Consider the following 23,807-nt stretch of genomic DNA (forward strand, 5'->3'; position numbering starts at 1 on the left):
ATACAGAGATAGCAGACTGGCGGTGCCCATTTGGGGAACCACAAATTGAACACCGATAGACAAATCACTTTGCACTGCCTTCCCCTTACTGAGGTGAGGGAGGAGCGATGTGAAATGTATTCTCAAAACTGGATGAACTCTGAAACTGGGGGGAAATGACCCAGCTCTACTTCAGATATAAAAAGGCTAAATGTTCAGCGTGGTAGAGATATGAGCCTTAAGGCCCTGGAACCATTAATGTTTACCTGGGCCTGAAACTTGGGCTCTTACTCAAGTGCTCCAGCCACCTCCTCCACCAGTAGACGACTCTCATGAGTGGGGCTTGCTCATATAGAAATGTATAAGCCTAAGTTCCATTTCACACTGAAGACTTTTGCCTATTGTAGAGGAGGATAAATATGGCTTGTTCCTGCCATATTTACACCCTACACAGAGGAACACAGGAAGCTGCCTTATACTGAGTCAGTCCACTGGTCTATCTACATACTTGTCTACACTGACTGGCAGCAGCTCTCCAGGGTTTCAGGCTAAGGTCTCTCCCAGCTGTACCTGGAGATGCCAGGGATCAAACCTGGGGCCTGCATACAAAGCAGGTGCTCTTACCCCTCAGCTATGGCCCTTCCACTCAGCCCATTCTGAACTAGCCAAATATTTTCATCTATACAATAATTTTGGGGTTTCCTGACCTTGCTTTCTGCATGATTAAAAAGATACATATCACACTGTCACTTAAGGAGTACCGTATTTTTTGCCCTATAGGACGCACTTTTTCCCCTCCAAAAATGAAGGGGAAATGTGTGTGCGTCCTATGGGGCGAATGCAGGCTTTCGCTGAAGCCTGCGCAACCCTCGGGAGACCGGCGCGACTTCGCGCCAGTCTCCCGAGGGTTGCGCAGAGCTGCCTGCATTATGAAGCCTGGGGCGCGCTGAAGAGCGCGCCCGGGCTTCGCGCAGCTCTCTGCAAGCCTGGGGAGACCGGTGCGGCTCCCTAGCCTTGCGGATAGCAGGCTGTTCTGGGGGCTGGGGTCGGGGGAAGCTCGGGCTCTCCCCGCGCCAGCCCCGTGCCTGGGGAGGAATTTTTTCCCCTCTTTATTCCCCCCCCCCCAAAAAAAACCCCTAGGTGCGTCCTATGGGGCGGTGCGCCCTATGGGGCGAAAAATACGTTATATATTAAATTCCACTGCATTTAATTAAACATATACTGTTTCTATCATAAGACTTCACATAAACACTGTTCAACATAAGTTAATTTCCTATTTACCTGAATTGCTTCCAAAACCCTCTGGGTACATAGTACTGTAACCTAGAAGCTGCTAAGTGACCAAAGATGACCTGGAGATGTCTTAAGACGCCTATGTTGTATTCTTTTCTGTCTTCTGTTTTACTTAAGCTTGGTTTATCTTCATACTGATGTGGATAGCCAAATACTTCATCCCGTGGGTCAACATTGCTCTTTTAACATTAAAAAAGTAATGTAATATAAATGGTAAGCATGAAAAAAATAAATAGAAATTAATATGCCTTATGAACAGAACCTAGTAATGTCTGCTAGAGAAATAACAGTAGTAGCTAAGATTAAATGCAAGTACATATGAAACCCTATGAAGGTTCTAACATCAACTAAAGCAGTTCAGTTCCAAAGTCCAGGTGGGCAACCTAAAGATTCTCATACATACGCAACAGGATTGTTCAGCTTGCGATTTTTACAGATATGGAAACAGACACCAGTCTTTTCCAAATACGTTTTTCAGTAAGTCCAAAACAGCACGACAGTGCCATGCATAGGAAGCTCCTCTTACCCTTGTGAGAGGCTTTTCAAAGGACTAGAAAGCCATATTGCACCCACTTGCTTCCACCTATGTATGTGGACATCTATACTCATGTACAAAAACAAGACTCAAGGGAAGCAGCCCTCATGGTTTTTTTTTTTACTCTTTTTTCAGAGTAAATATAATCAAGATGATTTATTGTCATTATACTTTTATCCTATTACCCATTATAATTGACCCTTATTACTAAATCTCATATACCGAAAAGGGGGAAATGTTATTTTAATTAATAACAACCACCAAAGAGTTATTGTTATTACTTATTGACAATAATAAGTGTCTTATGGCACTTTAAAGACTAACAAAAAGCTTCTGCCGTAATCAATATGCTAGTCTTTAAGGTGTCGTAAGACTGTTTTTGCTTAAGAAAACTAGCACATCAATTATTCAAAAATTGCTACATTTTACTGAAAATACGCTTTCTACAGCTGTCAATATAAAAGAAAACTGCAGATTAATTAATAAAAAGCTAAATAAAATGTATCACTAACATTATTAAAGAATAGTTCCAGAAATCAATTGAACTACTCTGAGTATGAGCTTACTTGGGTGTCACCCAATGGGTTGAGATCTTTGTGTTTAATTAAACAATAAAAAGCAGCATGGGACTACCAACTTTCTATTGCTTATTTATAGCAATATCAATTGTTTTGATAGTGGGCATTCTATTGTGTTGCACCAGTTTGGAATTGTTCTCTGGTTTTCACAAACAGTATCACTTTATGGTCCATGACTTTTTATTTCTTTTTAAGTCATCTTTCAATTCTGAGTATGTGAAAAGTTGAATATCTCACATTATAACTAGACATACAGTATAGAGCTATGGGAGGAGGGAAAGTCTTAAACTACATAAAAATTTGTCAAGAACAATATAGTGTTACCTCGTTGTCTTGCTTCTCATCTCCAGACATATCATCATCTACGTCACTTCCTGTGCCTTCAATTGCAAGGATTCCATTCCTGATGGCAGGAATCATGTACAGCTGCTGAATGACAGAATTCATGTAGCAAGTGGCACCTGCATTTTTTAGCCCTACAAATCCCTTTGGTGGTCGTGGTCCAACAGGTGGAAGATACTCCCATTCTGTTAGTGCTTCACAAGCTAGGAGAAATCAATTGTATTCGAAAATTAGCTCAGCTTCTGAATAAAACTATACACTTCTTAACAGCCATTAGCTTAATACAGTGGTGCCCCGCAAGACGAATGCCTCGCAAGACGGAAAACCCGCTAGACGAAAGGGTTTTCTGTTTTGGAGGTGCTTTGCAAAACGAATTTCCTATGGGCTTGCTTCGCAAGACGAAAATGTCTTGCGAGTTCCTGCGGGTTTGTTTTCCTTTTCACCCCCTTTTTCTAAGCCGCTAAGCCGCTTATCAGCTGATCCGCTAAGCCGCTTATCAGCTGATCCGCTAAGCCGCTAATAGCGCTAATCTGCTAAGCCGCTAATGGGCTTGCTTCGCAAGACAAAAAAAAAAACGCAAGACGAAGAGACTCGCGGAACGGATTCTTTTCGTCTTGCGAGGCACCACTGTACCCTAGTACTGAATAAGTTCATTTCAAGGCCTGTTCAAGTGATCAATGAGACTTAAGGTAAAGGTAAAGGAACCCCTGACCAATAGGTCCAGTCGTGACCGACTCTGGGGTTGCGCGCTCATATCGCTCTATAGGCCGAGGGAGCCAGCGTTTGTCCGCAGACAGCTTCCGGGTCATGTGGCTAGCATGACTAAGCCGCTTCTGGCAAACCAGAGCAGCACAAGGAAACGCCGTTTACCTTCCCGCTGGAGCGGTACCTGTTTATCTACTTGCACTTTAACATGCTTTCGAACTGCTAGGTTGGCAGGAGCAGGGACTGAGCAACGGGAGCTCACCCCGTCGCGGGGATTCGAACCGCCGACCTTCTGATCGGCAAGTCCTAGGCTCTGTGGTTTAACCCACAGCGCCACCCGCGTCCCAATGAGACTTACTAAGTATATATTCTTATTCCAGTCCTTGGCACACAAAATCTCAGATTTGATATTTGCATTTAATCAAAATGAAGCCTACAATAAAAAGCAGCTAAAAATTGAGTACCCCTTAAATCAGGGATAGTCAACATGGTGCCCATCAAGTGTTTTGGACGCTATAATGCCTACTCCTGTTTTAAATAACTATACTATTTAGAGATCACTAGCATTATTGAGAGATTTGTATTAGCTTGCTTATACTAGGCCTGTAAACAAATGGGACAGGATTCAAAGATCTATGGTGGGTCTTAGCACCAATGGGAGCATCCTTCCATGTATTTTCCCTGTCCCCCCCAAAAACACACACACACACACACACACACACACACACCACCACCACCACCACAACAACAACCTTAGACCATTGGGTGCCTCTGAAGCAGCCTCAGATGTCAGTAATATCCTTTACTGAAATGGAAAATCCTACTACAAATGCCTATGTCTATACAGAAACTGCTTCAATATGCAAAGCATGCATCCCAACCATAGATACTATTTTCTATGCATTTCATCTTAGGAATTATAATTAATATATCTGACAATTACTTCAAGGAAAAGACAAATGGTTATATCCAATGTCAATTAGAACACTCAATGACATTAATGGACTTGTTACTTGTCACTGATTTCAAATGGGTCTACATCATTGGATATCAAACAAAATACCATTTTGGAAAAGCAAAAAATATATGCAATTATTTGATTTTCAATAATGTCTAAAGCATGACAAATATTTAAAATCAATATAAGCTTCATATTAAATAGAGCATAAAATCTATGAAAAGTACTTACTAGTTATTGCGGTGCCTATATAATACATTTCAGTCAAAGTATCTACTATTTGTTTGAGATTTCGGACACAGCCCACTGCAAGTGCTACTAGCAACTCAAATCCAGCATTAATAGTAGCTGGGGAACTACAGACTGGTATGGCCTGCTCAGCGGGCAATTCTCCATTCCTCATGTACTGTAAGTAAACATTCGAGGCTGGAAAGATGAAATCATCTATTAACTCCTGAAAAACAAAAAAGGGAAAGGGAAAAAAAAATCAAGTTATCCATAATTTTATTGCCATTTATATACTGTTTTTAATTCAAAACAGCAAACTGGTCAACACATAAACAATTAAAATACACAATGAGAAATACATTAAAAATTACAAACACATCTCATAACTCCAAACAATAGCAAGACAATACAATTCAATAGATTATTCCACAACTCAAAAAGATTCAAAATCCAGTAAGAAAGCCCGAGTGAAGAGTGTCAAAGTGTTTACTGATGATGCTAGACACACCTCCAGAGGAAGGGAATTCCACAAGAAGGGCATCACAAATGAGAAGGCCCTTGCCTGGGTCTCATTCAGCAGCAGCAGTCGGAAAAAGGCCCCCTCCAAAGATCTCAATGGCCCGTCTAACACATACAGAAAAATGTGTTCTATCACACAGGCAATACCTGAACCAGAATTACCTACCACCACAAAATGTCTCATGACTTTAAACCTTTGGGGGTCAACTGCTAGAAGGAACAGAAGCCTGAGCAAGGATTCCAAGGCAAAAAGGAAACCTAGCACCATTTTCCTGAGTCTAAGAAACAGCCCACTTGCCCTCAATAATTTACATACACCCAATCCTAGCCCTTCCAATCCTTTAGATCAAAATTCATAGGAAATGTTTTAGAAAACCCACAATGGGTAGCACACTGAACTGAGCCAATCTATTACTGTACGGTAATGCTATATCATGCAACTCTGCCTGTCCTGGGCAGTACAAAGGGACAAGTCATCAATGAAGTCCTTCCTCACATTAAATTGAGAAGTTCTGAATTCCAGCTTTATCTCACAGCATAATCCATCATTCACTTTTGCCTTTGATTTGTCAAAAAGTGGGTTTCTCACAAGATTATCAGCAGCAATTTTATGATGGACTGTATTCGTACATTTCTATAAAAACCATTTCCTGCTCTCCTAAAAATTATTCAAATTTAATTAAATCTATATGTTTGTTTACAAGTTCCTCCTTACCAAGCTACTTCATTATGATTTTAGTTTTTTACATATAGCAATTACTTACTTTAATGAGATTAGCACCTCCTTTTTCACATCCAATATGGTACTTTTTTTCAGGAGTTTGAAATGCCAATAATTCCTTTGTTACTCCAAGGTGACCTTCTAAGATAGTCTCTTCTACACCTGTTTCTCCTGTTCTTTTCACTTCATCCTAACAAAAGAAAAGAAAAAGAAAGAAAAAATGCTGTGTCACGAGTTCTGGGAACTCTCTTTAAAATGAAAATATATACTGCTACAACTCATTACAAATATGCTCACACCTTTCTGTCTTATAAACATGGCAACTAAAACATAAATGTTAACAGATAAAACGATCAGTAAAATTAATAAAACTAACAACAAAACTTACCCTAATCCTTTTAAGCCAGTCTATTTCATTATTAAGCAGAACTTCAGCATTGGGCACATTAATATTACTATTGTATGCATAATTAAGAAGATGTCTTAATAGAGTAAAGTAGTCCCCTGAATGCTTAGCACGTTCTCGTGCAGTACTCTGTAAGAGAAAGAGGTCATGAGTAAATTCGAAAAGGTAATTTACATTAGCAGCAACACAGAATGTTTCTTAAAGCAAGAGTGGCGACCTCTTTAGCCCTTCTCCATCACTTGACATGTAAGGGAGAGGTGGGTCTTGCAAGCAAAGACAACATGGAGACTTCTCCAGCACACTGCCTTTACTTGACATTGGGGAGGAGACTTGCAAAAACCTTTGCAGATCTATCTCTCCCCCCCGCCCCCCCCCGCACACCTTTCCCTTTTAAATACTTTATATTGCATGGATCTAGCTCCCATCTCTACTCTTCGCTCATTAGCTGATGTGGAGATTAAATCTAATGTCTAGGCAGTGTGATCCTCTTGTCTGCTTGGACCAGGATCGCACAACCAATGCAATATTGAATCCTGCCCTTTCACCTATCTGCTGACATTGCTAGTGATGACGGCTGATGAGTGGGTGGCCATGATTTGCGGGGGGAAACCTGGTGGGCCAAATGGACCACCTGAAAGACCAAGATTAGCCTGTGGGACCAAGGTTCCCCACCCCCGATGTAGTTCAGAATCCTGTTCTCACAGTTGGCCTATGCAACCAGATGGCCTATGCAAAGTCCCCAAGCATGACCTGAGTGCATACTGCTCTGATAGCATGAATCTGTCAAATCCCCTTTTAAAACCATCCAAGTTGGTGGCCATCATAGTTTACCTATGCTCTCCCTAACTAATGACCATGTGGGAGCTGATGGGAGTTGCAGTCCAACAATACCTGTAGTATCACAGGTTAGCCATCTGTCAAACAGTCCAAAAATGTAGGAGATTATAAATGTAATTGGAGATTTAAATAACCAAAACCAATGGGTTGCATCCAAAAGCAAGATTAATGTCAGCTGCCTCAACCCAAGTTTCAGCAATTCCGCCTCTCACTGTGCCCCACCAACACACTCCAGACCTTTCATGAAGGTCCACCAACCCCCAAGAGGGACTTTTGGGGGCACAGAGGGGGGAAATGCCCTACTGCGAAAGCAACCTTCTTTCTACATCAATTGGCTGCAACTCAAAGGGCTCAAATTCAAACCACCTTGAATGTTTTCATGTGTATACCGATTTGTGGACCTGGTTTCAAATCTAGGAACAGCTCCAGTTGATTGTAGAATTAATCATGACACTGGTATCAGTGATAAAATGCTCGAGGCTCATAACACTGAATGTGGGGCTCAAAAGGAAAAGCAAATGCAATACATAATACTATCTTAATTTCTGTATTTCAAGTATTATTTGTTAACTGCACTAAGCTATTGGAAAGCATCTATAAAAATCTATTGCAAAAAATTCTTATAGACATTAGTGTAAGTAACAATGTGGAGTTTTAAATGCCTTACCCCTAAAACAGTGAACAACAGAGTTATAAAGAAAAGTAGAGGTCTCTGTCCCATACAACATCTGGTAGCCATTAGGAAGAACTGTTCCTGTGCCATCTGACGAACAGTTCTGGAAAAAAATTAACCAGAAAAAAATCAAATTAATACAGATACAGATAAACAAGACAAATCTTATTTGAGATTTGCTGGACAGTTTCCCTGCATGTTCATCAGGAGTGTCATTGCTTTCCCAGTTCCTAGAATTCAGGGAAGAGGAATTTAATTTGAAATGTAGATTAAGAAGGTGCTGTCAGATTCCAAAAAGACCACTGGAGATGCGGGTCTTCCAAGTAGCAGTGGGCATGCAGACTTGCAGGTGTAGGAGGGTGACAAGCGAAGCTGTGTTTTGTGAAGGCACTTGAACCAAAAAGGACCAAATGCAATGGCACTTATAAGTTATTTAGTTGACAGGAAACAAAAACAAGAGCCTGAACATCAGATCCATAAAGGACAGGATATCACCTGTCCTTTCTGATGAATGTTAAATGTGGAATCTATGATAGCCCACAAATTGGTTTTGATAGTTTAGAATCAAGGATGTCCACCACATCTGTAATGTTTTGGGGAATGACAAATATAGATATTTGAGAATCGTTCTTTAAGAGATAAGACATAGCCAGTTGTGGGCACACTTCATCTGAAATGTTGAGTGTTTATGACATCATGATTGTTGCTGCTCTCCTCTGGCTTCTAGCTGAAAATCCGGATCCATTAGGCGGGATTGAACTAACCAGTCCTATCAGTGAAAGCTCTGTGCAATCACATTTGCTTGTACAAAAGGGCTTTTGCCTCTTCACCATACCACAGTTATAGTGATAGCCATTATGATCTAGAGATATACAAATGAAATCACAGCCCAGCAAGTGTACTTTGAATTGGGCATCTACAGTCACCTGCTGCCACCTGGAGTCAGCAACTGTGAGATGAAAAAAACCACTTACTTGCTGTGACAGTGCAACAACAAGTCAATGATAAATGTCTGCCAAGCTTTTTCTTTGCTAAGTGCATCCAGCGCTGTTGGAATCAAGGCAAAACAAAGGGTCATCACTTCGAGTGCTTCACAGCAAACTTGTTCATCTTCTGCATCTGGTTCATTGCCTGCATTTGTCTGTAAAATTAATCAGAAATAAGTAGCATAAAATAGGAATGGAAGAAGAACTAATGATTTTATTAACTGTTCCCTTCAGATACAAACCAATACTGAGGACAAACATCTACTTACTACAACCTACAGCCTGAGTAAGGCCTACAACTGAAACAGGAATTAATAATTATAAAAATGTGATCTGATATCTTATTTATAGCCACACATACAAACATGAATTTTGACACAATGCTGAAATTATGCAAAAGGGGAAAGGCATTAGTGAAAAGTCAGGGGGAATATAGTAATAAATAAAAAATATTTTTTAAATTTATATCCCGCCCATCTGGCTGGGTTTCCCCAGACACTCTGGGCAGCTTACAACATATATAAAAATGTAACAAAACATCAAAAATGAAAAAAAACACACAAAAATATCCTATAAAAGCAACAAACAAACCAATAAATCAATAGAAATGAAGACGAAGAAGAAGACCCAAATTAAAATAACCACCAACACCAAACCGAAGAAAACAAAACAGAGAAACCAAAATTAGAACTGTTTAAATCATTTTAGTCAGTTGCCCCAACCCAAGAATTTTCCATCCACATGAGACTGTAAAAAGGCACTGAGACTGCTACAAAGTTATGCTTCAATGAGGTAACACAGAAATGCTTTCTTAAAAGCTATAAAGGCATTCTCTCAACAAAAGTGCCAGCAAAGTAACTATCAATGATTTAACTCGGAAATCTATTAGATGAAAATTATTTAAAATCATATAAAAATGCTTACAATTTCTAAACAGGCCACTTGAAGTCTGAATTTCCTAGGATAGCCCTTATCAAAGATCAGTTTGAGAGAAAAGGTTGCTTAGGATTTCTTACCTTCTCATAAATTTTACTAATATCCTCATTTGAACTGAATACCAGCTGTACTGATCCACATCCTGAAGCCCAAACTATTTTCTGCACTGCTCTAATAACACAAATATCAGGGATATATTTTGAAGCCTAAAAATAGAAAGATAGCATCAAATATAACTGTTCCAAATGTTTTTCAGGGAGAAAGAAGCATAGAGAGCAAGAGTTAAAAAAGCAAACGCTTAATACATTTCCCACAAATCTGAATCCACGAGAGTCTGCATTCTTGCATTTGAGGATGAAGCTCATACCAAGTCCACGTGGCCCTGTACTGTCAACTTGGGAAGTGGTTCTCCAGGGTCTCTAGCCAAAGTCTCTCTCATCACCTACTACCATATATTTTTAAAACGGCACTGAGATTTCTGAATGCAAAGTATGTGCTCCTCTCGAAAGGGACAGTATCCTGGCACAGGGATACAAATCAGCAACTACAGAACCAGGAAGCGTTAAGGTGTGACCATATGCCACCAAGGAAGCTCCTTCTATTTTGGACACTAGAGACAGGCTTCCATTAAGGATATATAAGCAACTGCTGAGGAAAGTACAGATTCTCCTCTCCCACTCCCCAAGTCACCGCCTTAAGCCTAAATCAGGAACTGGGGGAATAGCGAAAATTATACTAACCTCATCAGATATTTGCTGTGCAAGGCGTATTGCTACATTTCTTAGCATGCACTCTGAGGTTGGGTTGGGAATGTTCTGTAGAGCAGTTTGCAACACCACTGCTTGATCATGAGTTGCTTGGTTGATCTGGAACAATTTATTTTCAATATTTTAAAGAAAGAACATTACTATCTTCAACTGTAGAAGTTTAACATGGTGGAGAAAATATATATTTCCACAGCCATTTACAAATTAAGCAATACTAGTCAATATCAGACTTTAAATATTTACTGGTTATCAGATCACAATAAAGCATTCACAATTTTGTTTTAAGAACAAAGTTAACATTACCTGTGACATTGGGCTTGTGCCCTCTACAACTGGCTGACAAGCTTCCGCCACAGCTCTCACATGGCCATAGCCAATTGCAGTTAGCAATAGTTTTGCTATTTTTAGAGCATTTAGGTAGGCACCCCTTCTTGTTTCCATATCTGCATTTGGCAGGAAGTTATTTCTGGTCAGCATACTCAGCACAAGAGGTAAGCCACCACTTTTTAAGAAGTTGTACTGGAAGTCAGTGGCATCTTCTCCCAGAGGTAAATTGGCAGGCATTAACAAGGCATAAACTACCTGCAAGGGGGAAAGAAGTGGGAGAAAGAAAACAGGAAAAATAATTCAGCAAACTTTTAAACTAAGTATACTGAAATGCAAGATAAGAGGATGGTTTTTGCATATTTGTCTCCTTTACATTTTGTGATGAAGTTCTTTTCTCCATGAGCAACCTTCCCCACAATCCAGTCCTATGGGAAGGCCTTGCAGTACAGTCACACCTCGTGTTGCGTTAGGTTCATGTTGTGTCTTTTCGGCTTGAGAACGCAGCAAACCCACAAGTGTATACATCCAGGTTTCACCGCATGTGCATACGCAGAAATGCTCTATTGCGCTCTGTGCAGAAGCGCCGCTCTAGTTACGACTTTTTGGGGTGCAAATGGCACCCCTGAACGGATCATGTCTGCAACTAGAGGTACCACTGTACTCTGCAATTTGGGTGTGATCCCTGAATTCAGTGTAAAAATAATACTAGAAGGAAAATTTCAAGTATCAAAATATTAAAAATGAGATATTACAAACCTCTGTAAGATATAGCACTTGTGATGCAGAAGGGCCGAAGAAAAGAGAATCAAGGGATGGACTAAGGCTGCTGTCTCCGAGTTTTGCATGGTCTAAACAAATAGCTCTTAGTTTTTCTACAGTAGTGTTATCTGGAATAAAAGCACAATTTAAAGATGTTTCTTCTCACAGAGAATACAATATAGATTTCTGAAGCATTTTCGAAAGTGTAATACATTGAAACTGCAAAGGAAGAGATAGCACTGAAGAACATGGAGAATGTTTGTCTTTTTTTCTTTGAAAATCACATTTTGCTTCAGTCCCAAGACAAATGCTGCAAACTGGAGAAATAGCATGCACCAGAAATTTTCCATGACCACCTCTTTCAGCAAGTGTCTTCAAAGAACCCCAAAAACAGTTTGAGGAAAAGCAGCTTGATACTCGCTTTTGAACTTTCTGGAGTAGAAAGAGCAACAGTGTGTGTGCACTGCTTTTAAACACTCACACAGATGAATCCCCACACTGATTTTGAACTTGAATAGTTAAACATGCAGTTTGATTGTTTTGTACAGGTAGCTTCTAAGATGCTCTACATTTCACTTTCTATAAATAGAAAATACACTGAAAATAAATTTTACCTGGTGGCATCAATTTCATAAGGATCCGTGCACCATCTCTAAGAGGTGGCATATTTAGGCTACAGCCTAGGTCTGCAACTTGCCAAAGAAACGAGATATATCTAGGATGCAGTGACATGATCTAAAATAAAAGTAAAAACCTGTCATGAGATACCAGCTCCTAATATCAGATAATAAAATTCAGTCTATAATTTTGAGTGTGTGTCTGTTCTTTACTTACAACTCCAGGCAAGCAACTTTCAACTTCTGGGTTTGGACCATCACTATAGTGATTGCCATGGTTGCCTGGAGAACCAGTCGAGGAATCAGATGAGCTATCAGGGCTTGAAGGCATATTGGAACTTATCTGTGTAAGCTTGGCTGTAATTAGCTGGGGGGTGGGGAGTAATAGAAAGTGATAAAATGGAGAGATTGTACAAAATTGTTAAAACGGTTATCTTTCTAATAGCAAACTTGACTGAGTATATTAAACTGTTAATACTATAGCTACTCACAAAGCATGCCATTATTTCAAATTATATTTATGCATTCATTTACCTTTCAAAAGAGAACATTCAAAAATAAGTAAGATCAATATATGATATTTACAGTACTTACTGTTTTATCTTTGAGATTTAATTGTCCAATTAATTTTCTATCATCTGCTGGATCTACTAGCTCGCCTCCAATAAATAATTCTACTTTTGTATGTGCACTGTTGGCTTTAATACGATTGAGAATGCAACGTCTAACTGAACCAATCGTGTCATTTGTATGGGACCAAACATCCAAGTCTTCCACTTGCCGGCCTTGATTTGGAAAACGAACTACCAGAGAGATGTGTTTACCACGAAAAGCTCTGAGAACAAAGATAAAGATAATACCACTTTAAACAATCAAAAGTCTTTAAAAGCGTTTACTACTGCCAGGGAGAATTATAGAACTAAATTTATATTGGGGCAATGCCTTTAATAGGCCAGCCAAAATGTCACATTAGAACAATACCTAATAATTGTTCCAATAGCGGTATTTTGCTGACATAGTTGACTTTACTTGTTAAGTTTTATTTTATTTTCAAAAGATTGCAACACTCCAATAAAACTGGAATTCAGAAAATTTTGCTTACTTTTTAATAATTCTTCTACTTGTTTGCTAGACTAAAGGAGAATAAATCTGAAAAGGTTATCTACAGCATATAATGAATGGATTATCTTTTGCCTTTATGTATGTGGCAAAGAAATCAGAAATATAAGATTTATGATTCTACAAATATACTGTACTAATATATTACACAGGCTATGTTATTTAAAAGTTTTTACACAATATGAGATGCATAGCAGAATCCTAACACCACAATTACTCGGAAAATTACTTAATATTGCATCCTAATTCACCAGAGTTTTGAAATTTCCACAAACCTTGACATTGGTAGAATTGTTCGCTCTTCGTGGTAATCACTGTCACATTCATTTATATATTCTCTTAAAACGGTCAACACTCGCACCATTCTTATCGCTTCTTGCCTTGCACAATTAATACTGTCTTTATCGCCATCCAAAACACACAAAGTATCATAGGATGCTTTCAAACGATCAAAGCAGGACTGAATGAAGTCTTCATGGATTACTACCTACAGAAATGCCAAGAGATAGCTATATCTCAACAAAACAATATAAAAGGTCACAAGAGAGACAAACTAATCCTACATCTGTAATTTGCATGGATGACACTCCCGAGCAGAAGATTCCAGCAACACTAGTATTTTTAACAGGCTTCAGTGTGCCAACAGAATTTTTGGAATGATGAAAATACATGGCAATTAACAACTTAAAAGCCATTAGTTAGTATGAATTCCTATTTGAATGAAGAGCCAGCTAAAGAAGAAATGTATGTTCTCAAAGATTTAATTTTGTAAAATAGTCCTCAAGCAAAACATACTAAGAAAGGAGACTTTCATCAATGAAAATGGTAAATGCTACCTATTTTTTAAAAACAACAGTTTTTTTCATAATTTTACCTGATTTACTTGCAATCTTGGACCAAGATTGGTATAGATTTCCTTTAGTAGATCTATTGCTCGACTGGCAATGTCATCACTTCCTTGAATTACAACCTAAGGCAGAAATATAAAGCATATACCACTTTAACTTAAGCATTATGGCCTATGAGAATAAAATCTCTAAATGCAATCTTGACAAAAATATGTATATAAAATCTACTGTAAATGGTCTTATGACCCATTCTTGGCTTTGATACAACACACAGTAATATTATTTCATTTATGAACTAATTTCCATAAGGCATCCCAAAGTGATTTACAATTTTTTTTAAAGTCATTAGATTCGTCTAACATATGACAACATCATACACTCATAAAATAAATTTTCCCACCCTAGCCCATGAGATGAAGTTAAAGCAATACATCAGAAATAACATCCAAAGAACGTAATAAGCCCTATCCCAGACAACCATTTATATAGAAAGCAATATACAATTTATGCCAATCAAAAAGTTTTATAATGTGAAGGGAGTCTGATGTTTTCAGTTTTAGCCACATAGATAACAAAGCTGTACCAATCAGTTGCAAAATAATTTTATGGTTCAAACCTTGTGCCAATTTTATTTTATTAGTCTATTTTCCCCCAAATGCTATTTGCCATACATTATTGTACCAGTCTGTCAAATAAATGCCCTCCAAGTTCTTCCAGTATCTTATTACAAGCCTGGCCAATAGTAAAAAATAACTTATCAGGGGTTTTAACTGTAAATTAGTGTTGCCTCCCATTAAAAGATTGAGCAGTGCCAGCTCTGAACATTTAGAGGTTTACTCGACCAGCAATTGTGATTTACAATAGAACATATATAAAAACAAAACAACTGTATTGTTTAAACAAATTTAAATGACAACTATAAATAACAAACTTAAAACAGTAGCACCTACATAAAATCAATTCAAACACAAAATAAATACCAACTGGGATAAAGATTTTAGAAGGTTTGTAGAAAAAAAGGAATGTATTTGGAAGGTGCTGAAATGATAATGGAGAATGTGCTTGTCTGATATGCAATGTGAAGGTTTCCAAAGTGTAGGTGGCCCAATTTTTACATTGTGTGGAACAGACCTCCTGGCAGGATGCTCTCTCCTGCAGAATGAGTATGTAGGAGATGAGGTGATCTTTTAGATACCCTGGTCCATAGTGGATATGAGATTTGTACACCAATACCAGCACCTGGAACCTAGTCTGGTAGCTTACTGGCAGCCTGTGCAATTCTTTCAGCAGTGGTGTCATATAATGATATTCCACCACATTGAGCAGTCCAGCTGCCGCATAGCTGCGGTTACTGGGTCAATCTCAAGGGCAGCCCCAAATAGAATGCATTGCAGTAATCCAATCTGGAGGTTACCAACATATGGATGACAGTGGTTGGGCTGCAATGGTTTGGCTATCTTTCCAACTGAAGCTGGTGTACTGCACTCCTAGCTCCCGAGGTCACCTAGGCTTCTAGTGACAGAGATGGGTCCAGCAGCATCCCCACATTAAGAACCTGCTCCTTCAGGAGGATACAACCCATCCAAAGCAGGCAATTGACCAATTATCCAGGCTAGGAAATTGCTCATTCACAGCACCTCTGTATCGCCAGGATTCAGAGCCATAAACGCACCACCAAGTGCAGGCACCAGTCCAGGGCTTGTAAGGCTTCTTCCAATTCCAATTTTACAGAGAAATTGAGCTGGATGTTACAGAGAAATTGAGCTGGGTATCATCAATGTTTTCTGGACACCTCCTCTGGAACTATATTAACAGTGATACCAAGTTCTGCACAAATATGAGCAACCATACCCTGCAAGTGCCTTGCAGCATTGTCAAAGCACATCTCCAAGAACTGTACCTTAGGACTAGATTTCAACAGCCCATTCACCCCTCAGGATAGCTACTTGAGGATGCAATAGTGGCACAGAAGCAAGCTTTCTTAGCTTCCATCACCAGCATACAGTAGGTACTATTATGTGCTTTCACCTGTGCTCAGTCATTTTTCATTTATAAAACTCGCTATATTCCCTGGAGTTCCCTTGAAAAGCAGGGCACCATTGGGATCCATAGCACCAAAGGACACATAGAAGTGTTTGTGTCAATGACACTTTCCATTGTGAGACCAGGGACTTGGCAGGAGCACTAGATAATACCAAATGGGAAATTCCCCAAGTCCAGGGGCAAACCTGCTGATTAAGTACTCCACTCCTGCAGGCTAAAGTCAAATGGTTGCTCCATAACAGGGTAATGCAAACATACCCCCTACCCCACCCTACAACACCAATCCATCTACCAGTCATCCTTTTGTAAATAAAAGATCAAGGCTATGTCCTGTTATTTGTCAGGTCAATTCTGTACTGAGGCAGCCCCTTGGTTGCCATGGCAGCCATAATGTCCCAAGTCAGCATGGATTTTGAAATCACCAAGTCTGGGAATTTTCCAACCCTACACCCAAGACTACTTCTGCCAGTTTGGGTAGTGAGACAGCTGGACTAATTGAACAGAGGAAGAAAATGAGAGCAAACTACATAATTGGCAGCTTTCCTGACACTGATTGCCATTCCTACAGAGAGAGCGCTCCTTTTACAGTGTGACAGCAACGAACTGCCAAAGCCACAGTTGCAACCTGATACTCCACATATATAATGATGACTTCAGGAAGCATTGTGTAGCTGCATGGACATAGCAGACTTCTGCAGCAGCACTAGAAAGAATAAATATCTGTGGCAACCTCATATTCAACATCAAATGAGTTTTTCACCAAGCCATGTGCTGATTTTGCACTTTGTACAAATCACAGCATATCAAAATAGGCAATGTGTAGCTGGAGTACAGAGTAGAACTCACATGTAATAACAGCTGCAGAACTTTTATTTTATTGGCCTAACCATACAAACCAACTTTTTTGTCAAATAACTATAAACTACAACTTGAATAAGTTAGATGTACTTTTACACTTACCCTCCAAAGGTAATCTAATCCTATTAACTCCAAGTCATCCATCATATAGGCTCGTCTCTTTGCAACTAGCTTCCCTTCTCGACAGTTCACAGCTTTGAAGAAACGTTCAAAACATTTCATTCCATTTTCTGTTAAGAGTGAAGGGTCCAACTGAAGAACATTGTTTTCAAAGAAGTCTTTATTTATGTCAGGGTCTAAATCCGGTTCATCTCCCATGAGTTTAGAATACCATTTAAAACAGGCTTCACGATCACACAGGTAGACTGCATTTTCAGCTAAACACTTCCATATTTGTTTTGCCTGAGGAGCACAGAGCCATAGTTGACCATCCTTCAGTAAAAATCTAGCATGAAACAGAGAGAAACAAGAAGTCATTAAAATTAGAAATGTCGCTCTAATTCTATGAATTAACACTTGAAACTCAGTAGCTGATGCTGTTTTCAACTGTTCTCCAATGTATTCATACATTCTGGAATATTCCTCAATCACAGAAAAGAGATCAATCTACTGTATTTTTCGCTCTATAGGACGCACTTTTTCCCCTCAAAAAATGAAGGGGAAATGTGTGTGCGTCCTATGGAGCGAATGCAGGCTTCAGGAAGCTATCCGCAAGCCTTTGGAGTGCTGCGGGAATTTTCTTTATCCCCCCCCCCCAAAAAAAAACCTAGGTTCGCCCTATGGTCTGGTGTGCCCTATGGAGCGAAAAATACGGTATCCGGATTAAATAATATGCATATTATAAACTTGACATTTCACACAACTACTCTGTACACAAATGTCAGTCACATACTGACATGTGTAAGCAGGTAAAAGATGTTAGAATCCCAACTATAAAAGAAAATTTGAGTTAAGCAAACAGATTGCCTTTGTATCATGCCAAGCAGCCTAGATAAATAGGTATTATGTACTTTTTTGGACTAGTTGGCAGGTTCAATTTCATTGAACATCCTTCAGTCCTACAAAAAAATCCCAGCTATTGATTTCCCGTAGATGCATCTGTCTCAGTACTATAAGCAGAAAAATGCTTCAATAACTATCCAAAGCAGAATAGAGCAGAAGAGAAAATTGTGTACAAATTGCATAGAGAAAATTGTGCGAATTTCACACAGAGCCTAACTACTGTGTCCAAAGAACAATTCTTCTATCCAGTGGTCACACATGGATAAATAAAGGTATCCTCCCCCCATGAATCCAAACTGATACGTTTCACACCTAGAAGGAACATGAGTAGTATCAGCCATAATCAGAACGTTTACCATTCCTCTCATGGTGTTATCTACTGCAAATATTTAGGGGGGGAAATACTTTGTTATGCTTTTGATTACAACTGTATCTTCTTCAGAAGTGTTAAATAAAACATCCACCATCATAGTTAAGAATACGTGTGCTCTGATCTTAGTAGATTATTCTGGGCTTATCTCACCTAATATTCAAGGCTTTATTCTTTTAGCCAAGTGGTTGGTTGGTTGGTTGGTTGGGGTGTGTGTGTGTGTGTGTGTGTGTGTGTGTGTGTAAGCAGTAAATATAGGGATGTCAGAGTAAACTTAAGTGAGAAACCTTGTCTGTGGAATGGCCACTTGGCTAGAAATATTCATTCTCTATATTTTCAAACCATAAGAACATTAGAACTTGCACATGAGTCATCTTTTTCCTTGACCGAAGTACTGCATGCCTCTTTCTAATCCCTTGTATACGGAAAGGTTTCTAGTGTTATCACATATCATTGCTGTCCTACCATCAGAAAACCTCCTCCTTCAAACATGTTTTGATAAAACAAGGGATATGTCTGCATCAGCTGTATCAGACTAAAAAGTGTACCAGTACACTCTCTGCCCCTATTCTTCTGGGGGCAGCAGAGCAATTAAGCAGTAGCTCAACTAGTTAGAATAAAGACCATCAGTGCTTGCGCTAGGAGCAATAGAGCTGGTATGTGGATAAATGAAAGCAGCCAGTGAGTCTTCATCTGTGACATGGGAATGAGACAAATAAAGGGATTGTGCATTCTAGCTGGTAAGACCTGGAACTAAAGAGCATGCAGCAGGAACTTGTTTCTAGCCATGTGCCTTACTGCGACCTTGTCTAGAAATAGATTCAGCCACAAGACAAATATCATTTTGTAGATCAGCTGTTCTCAACAGCAAAAAGGGGCATTCATTTTTTTGCTTTTTTGAACAGCATAGATTGCTACTTTTACACCCAATGTAAAGCAAGTATCACTAAAACCAACCGTAGGAAGTTCAGACGTTCTTGTACTTCTTGCACATGACTGTATCTACTCCCAGGTCTTACAGTTTGTGGATCGTATTCTCCATGCTCTGAAAATTTAATACAAAATATTATAATACATTTTTTTTAATCCAACAGCAAAACCTTTTCAATTTTTCTCTAAAGGACATCCCATTATGTCCAAGAAAGTGCTTAGGATTGCATACATTTTTAAGTTTCTTATCCAGTCTTATCTATTAAAAGAGTATTTAATATTAGTGATGACTTTTCTATTTGAAAGGTATATGCAAAGTTTACATTCCAACAACAAAATTACTTTGGAAAATTATCAGAAAGTACCCAATATTAGATACCATATTTGCAGCAAATGTTGAAATTAACTTTTCCAGAAGTAGTTAAGCAAAATGTGGGAGATATAAATTTCAATCACAGTACATTTTATAGCTATTGTAAAAACACACAAATGTACACAAAACTGGCAGCTTTGCCAATAAAATTATTCTGCCCCTCCCCACCTCCATCAACAAATTATTTGCTTAAATATGTACAGTTGGGTCTGGAAAAATACCTAAAGTAGAATCTAGGCGGAAAGTGACTTTCCCACTTCCTTCAGCATATAAGGAGGAAATAAATAGCAATATATCTCATAATGTAGTTCTAGACAAAATTAAATTTAACTCACCTTTAGCATACTGTCTCATGCTTTCCATATACGCTGAAAGATTTTCTGCAACTAAAGTTACTAGAGCATGATTGTGCTGAAGTTGATTGATTAAGTCATGGCGATAAAACACATGGGGGCTTCGCTGAGTTTGACTGCAGTTTAAACACACATCAAAGTGTTACAAGTCCTGTTACTGAGAGTTTCAAACAATCCATTCCAAATGGCTACCATATTGCAAAACTATGCACACTCCCTCTCAAAGCTCCTAATCCCCTTAGATATGAGAGGGGTTCGGGGACTTGAGCAGACCAATTAGTTCTCCCCAGTTCTGTCTCTTTTATTTTCAATGAATGCATTAGAATTCTGTATCTCAACTTCTCTCAATCACAGCATTCACATACTCATGCAGACTGCCAAGCTTCTGATCGCCCTTTAAGTCTTTATTCCCCCTACCCCAAGACAAGAGCTTCCCACAGAAAACACTGAAAAAAATCCAGTATTTTAGTATAATTGTGATTGGGCAACATAGCCCTCACCCCAAGGTAACAGCAAAGACATGAGTTCTTGTCTTCAGCATTCAGTGTGAAACAAGTTCCATCTTCAGACAATGGAGTGAGTTACTCCCAATTTTCTGGCTTCTATAGGCTTCAGCTTTACGAATGCCATAAGCCAATTTAACTGAAAGGAATGACCAGTGAGAACCAGGGGGAAATAATCTGATCATCAGACAGGGGAGAGAAAATTGAGGAGACTGAGCTTGCCTCCCAGAGTTCTTTGCTCTCCTGCCTCCGTCACATGATTAGAAAAGTTACCCAACCCATCCATCTGGGTCATCAGCAACCATCTCAAATGGAATTGCATCCATTATGTATTAACATTTCCCATTATATTTCAGCAATACTAATGGATTATGTGAACTGTGTACCCTTTTCTAGCCCAACACATTAAAGAAATGAAAAGTTTATATTAAAGTCTCACCTCAAGTTTTGTGGTGCTTCACCAAACAAACTACAAATTTCCCTAATTTGTTTCAATGCAGGAATGACCCATTTATCATTTGTGCGAAGCTCTTCTATAAAACGATCTATCCATTGTATTTTTTGTGTATCTCGATCCTTAAAAAACAAATATTTTTATTTTAGCTTGCAACAATTAAGTATTTTTAAAGTGGTTTATCCATTTCTGGCTCCCTGTTTTAAATACTTTGGAACTGAATCATTAGGTTAGAAAACAGCCTACTAGAGAAGTTAACAAACAAACTCAAAATAGCACAGGTAGAAGCAAAGGAGGGCACCTTCAGCCCAATATGGGTCTCCTTCATCACATACACAGCACAACAGGACAATGACCAACCCTCCCCTGCAACATCTAATATCATTTGTTTTTATCCCTTTGGTGTCTGCTGGCCTGGTATCCTTTTGAGAGTAGGGCTGGGTACAAATTCAATACATAAATAATATGGACACCATGGCAAGCTCTCGTTAACACTAATCAAAAGGGAGGAAGACAAAGTGAAGCTGAAAGGGAGGGAGAACATATGCCAGCCCACAGCTTGGTCATAATCCTCTAAGCCAGGGGTGTCAAACTCAAATTCATCGGGGGCCGCATCAGCAGTTTGGTCACCCTCAAAGGGCTGGTTGTATCTGTAAAGTGGAGGTTTCCTGTGTAGAACGGCCGGCACCGCTAGAGGGCAGACGTTCTCTGGCTTGTAGGCTGCCGCGCATGCGCTGAAGAGGCGGCTTTCTTGTGTAAAAAAAAAAAAAAAGCGAGAATAAAAGGTGAAGGCTGGTGGCCGCCGCCGGCTACACGGGCCACATGACGAGGTCTGGCAGGCCGGATTTGGCCCGCGGGCCTTGTGTTTGACACCCGTGCTCTAAGCTATGGTTAGGAGTAGCATCTGAAACGAGCTTTTTGATATCTACCCTCTTCCTTTATTTTTGTGAAAACAATACAACAGCCTTAATGCCACTATAGTATCAAATCCCAGTGTTAATACCAATGGGACTATGGATTATTGGACATACATGAATTAATCTTGTGTTCACAAGTTCCCTTCATCACATGCTCTAATTTCAATAAGTTCCATCACCAAAAACAATTTCTTGTTACATCTGAACTGCCAAATTATGATTTTCATAACCCCTCTAAACCAGAGATGCAATCCTAGTCTGAAAGAATTCAACAGCAAGGTCACCATTTCATATTTAACAGCAAACTAGTTGCTGTTAAGGAGAGAGAAAGGTAGGAACATACAAGCATAATGTCAGCCAACCCAAAGACAATGACTACCAAACAGCATATATTTACCTGAGAACAACTGTAATCTAAGATTTTAATGTGGGCACTGAGAGCCTGGTCCATGATATCAACTGGAACATCATCACTATGTGCTAAATTCCATAGAAGGTTCAGTACTTTGTGCGCCATCACACCATCTTTATCATCTTCTGCAAGACGACGAATTAACTCAAGCAGCTTTTCACGCTGCTTTTTGCTTGCATTTGTCCAACTTGCCTAGAAAATAAAGGGACACCACCAGAATATTTTAATGTGGCCTGAAAATCAAAGGTATGTGAATTGAAATACTAAAAGTGTTAAAATTAAGTTATATTGTCATAATGCAAATTAAGATATGATAGTAATTCTACTGTTCTTTCCAGTAACACCAATTAGGATGTCAGTACTGAGTAGCTTACCAAAAAATGGAAGAACTAAGCTATTTTTAGATCATTTTCAAATACTTCACTTCAATGGATTTGTAATCAATTAATAATATTAATTGTTCAGTGACTGCATTTCACAGTAATAGGAAATAATAGGAAGTCAGACAGAAAGGCCTCTTCTTCTCCCATTCAAAATAAATCCATGGCCCTGCTTCAGCAGAAGAGCAGAAGCCAAGCAAAATTTACTTTGTTACCCAAGATTGTTAAGAATTGCCCTACTGAATCAGGACAAAGTCCCATTGACACCAGCATCAACTTCTAAGTGGCCAAACAGACTATGGGAAGTTCACACACAGTAGATGAGCACAATCTGCACTTGTGAATACCAGCAACAGGTATTCAAAAGTGTACTGTCTGCAACAATGGATGCCATACATAGCCTCCATGGCTAGCAGCTGTTGATGGCCTCATCCTCCATGAATTTGCCTACTCCTCTTTTAAAATCATCCAAATTGGTGGTCATCTCTACACCTTCTAGGAGTGAATTCAGTTTTTTATGCCTTAAGTGAAATAATACTTCATTTTGCCCATCTAGAATCTTCCAACATTAGCTTCGCTGGATGGCCCTGGATTCTACTATTATGAGAGGGTGAAAAAGAAGCATTGGTCATGAGTGTGAAGGGGATATCTGTGTGCACATAAATCTGCTTTCGTTATAGGACTTCGGCACCACCTGGTGGTTGATGGCAAAACTGCTGCTCAAACAAAGACTTCCTTTGTTGCATTCTCCCACCAGCCCTCAATTTTACTATAAGCCAAAACATCCCAGAGGACTGGACAGAAAATACGGTTTCTTGACCCCCTTCATCCTTTGAAAATTCATCTTCCACCCACTAAAACATGCACACTAAGCACTGAGAGGCTGCTTTTCCACATGATGTAACATAACATTTGCTCCTTCCAATTTGCTGAAGTACAAAAAACTCAGGACTCTGGAAGAGCTTAGCCTATCCCCAAGTTCAGTGATAGTAAAGCACTAAAGGAAAAGTAAAGTTCCTTCATTACCAGGAACTCCCACTGTTGACCCTGAGGCTGTCCCTTGTTCCAATTAATAACAG

At 39.2% G+C, this 23,807-nt stretch overlaps 1 protein-coding gene across 1 annotated transcript in view; it reads right to left on the reverse strand.

Annotated features, from left to right (window-relative positions):
• The window catches only part of USP9X (ubiquitin specific peptidase 9 X-linked), a 71,480-nt gene that overhangs the window by 14,904 nt on the left and 32,769 nt on the right, over positions 1 to 23,807 (reverse strand). Inside the window, exons 12-32 of the mRNA XM_081858848.1 lie at positions 22,334 to 22,540; positions 21,005 to 21,141; positions 20,045 to 20,178; positions 19,364 to 19,451; positions 17,137 to 17,479; positions 14,160 to 14,255; positions 13,561 to 13,772; positions 12,761 to 13,001; positions 12,384 to 12,533; positions 12,164 to 12,284; positions 11,547 to 11,677; positions 10,767 to 11,045; positions 10,437 to 10,562; positions 9,777 to 9,902; positions 8,749 to 8,915; positions 7,769 to 7,877; positions 6,247 to 6,393; positions 5,902 to 6,048; positions 4,622 to 4,844; positions 2,710 to 2,930; positions 1,261 to 1,451 (exon numbers count right to left, since the gene is read on the reverse strand). Of these exons, the coding sequence (XP_081714974.1) occupies positions 1,261 to 1,451; positions 2,710 to 2,930; positions 4,622 to 4,844; positions 5,902 to 6,048; positions 6,247 to 6,393; positions 7,769 to 7,877; positions 8,749 to 8,915; positions 9,777 to 9,902; positions 10,437 to 10,562; positions 10,767 to 11,045; positions 11,547 to 11,677; positions 12,164 to 12,284; positions 12,384 to 12,533; positions 12,761 to 13,001; positions 13,561 to 13,772; positions 14,160 to 14,255; positions 17,137 to 17,479; positions 19,364 to 19,451; positions 20,045 to 20,178; positions 21,005 to 21,141; positions 22,334 to 22,540 (3,596 nt within the window). The remainder of the gene's footprint in view (positions 1 to 1,260; positions 1,452 to 2,709; positions 2,931 to 4,621; positions 4,845 to 5,901; positions 6,049 to 6,246; positions 6,394 to 7,768; positions 7,878 to 8,748; positions 8,916 to 9,776; positions 9,903 to 10,436; positions 10,563 to 10,766; positions 11,046 to 11,546; positions 11,678 to 12,163; positions 12,285 to 12,383; positions 12,534 to 12,760; positions 13,002 to 13,560; positions 13,773 to 14,159; positions 14,256 to 17,136; positions 17,480 to 19,363; positions 19,452 to 20,044; positions 20,179 to 21,004; positions 21,142 to 22,333; positions 22,541 to 23,807) is intronic.

The sequence above is a fragment of the Podarcis erhardii genome (assembly GCF_964252035.2).
Source record: "Podarcis erhardii genome assembly, chromosome: 4".
NCBI lineage: Eukaryota > Metazoa > Chordata > Lepidosauria > Squamata > Lacertidae > Podarcis > Podarcis erhardii.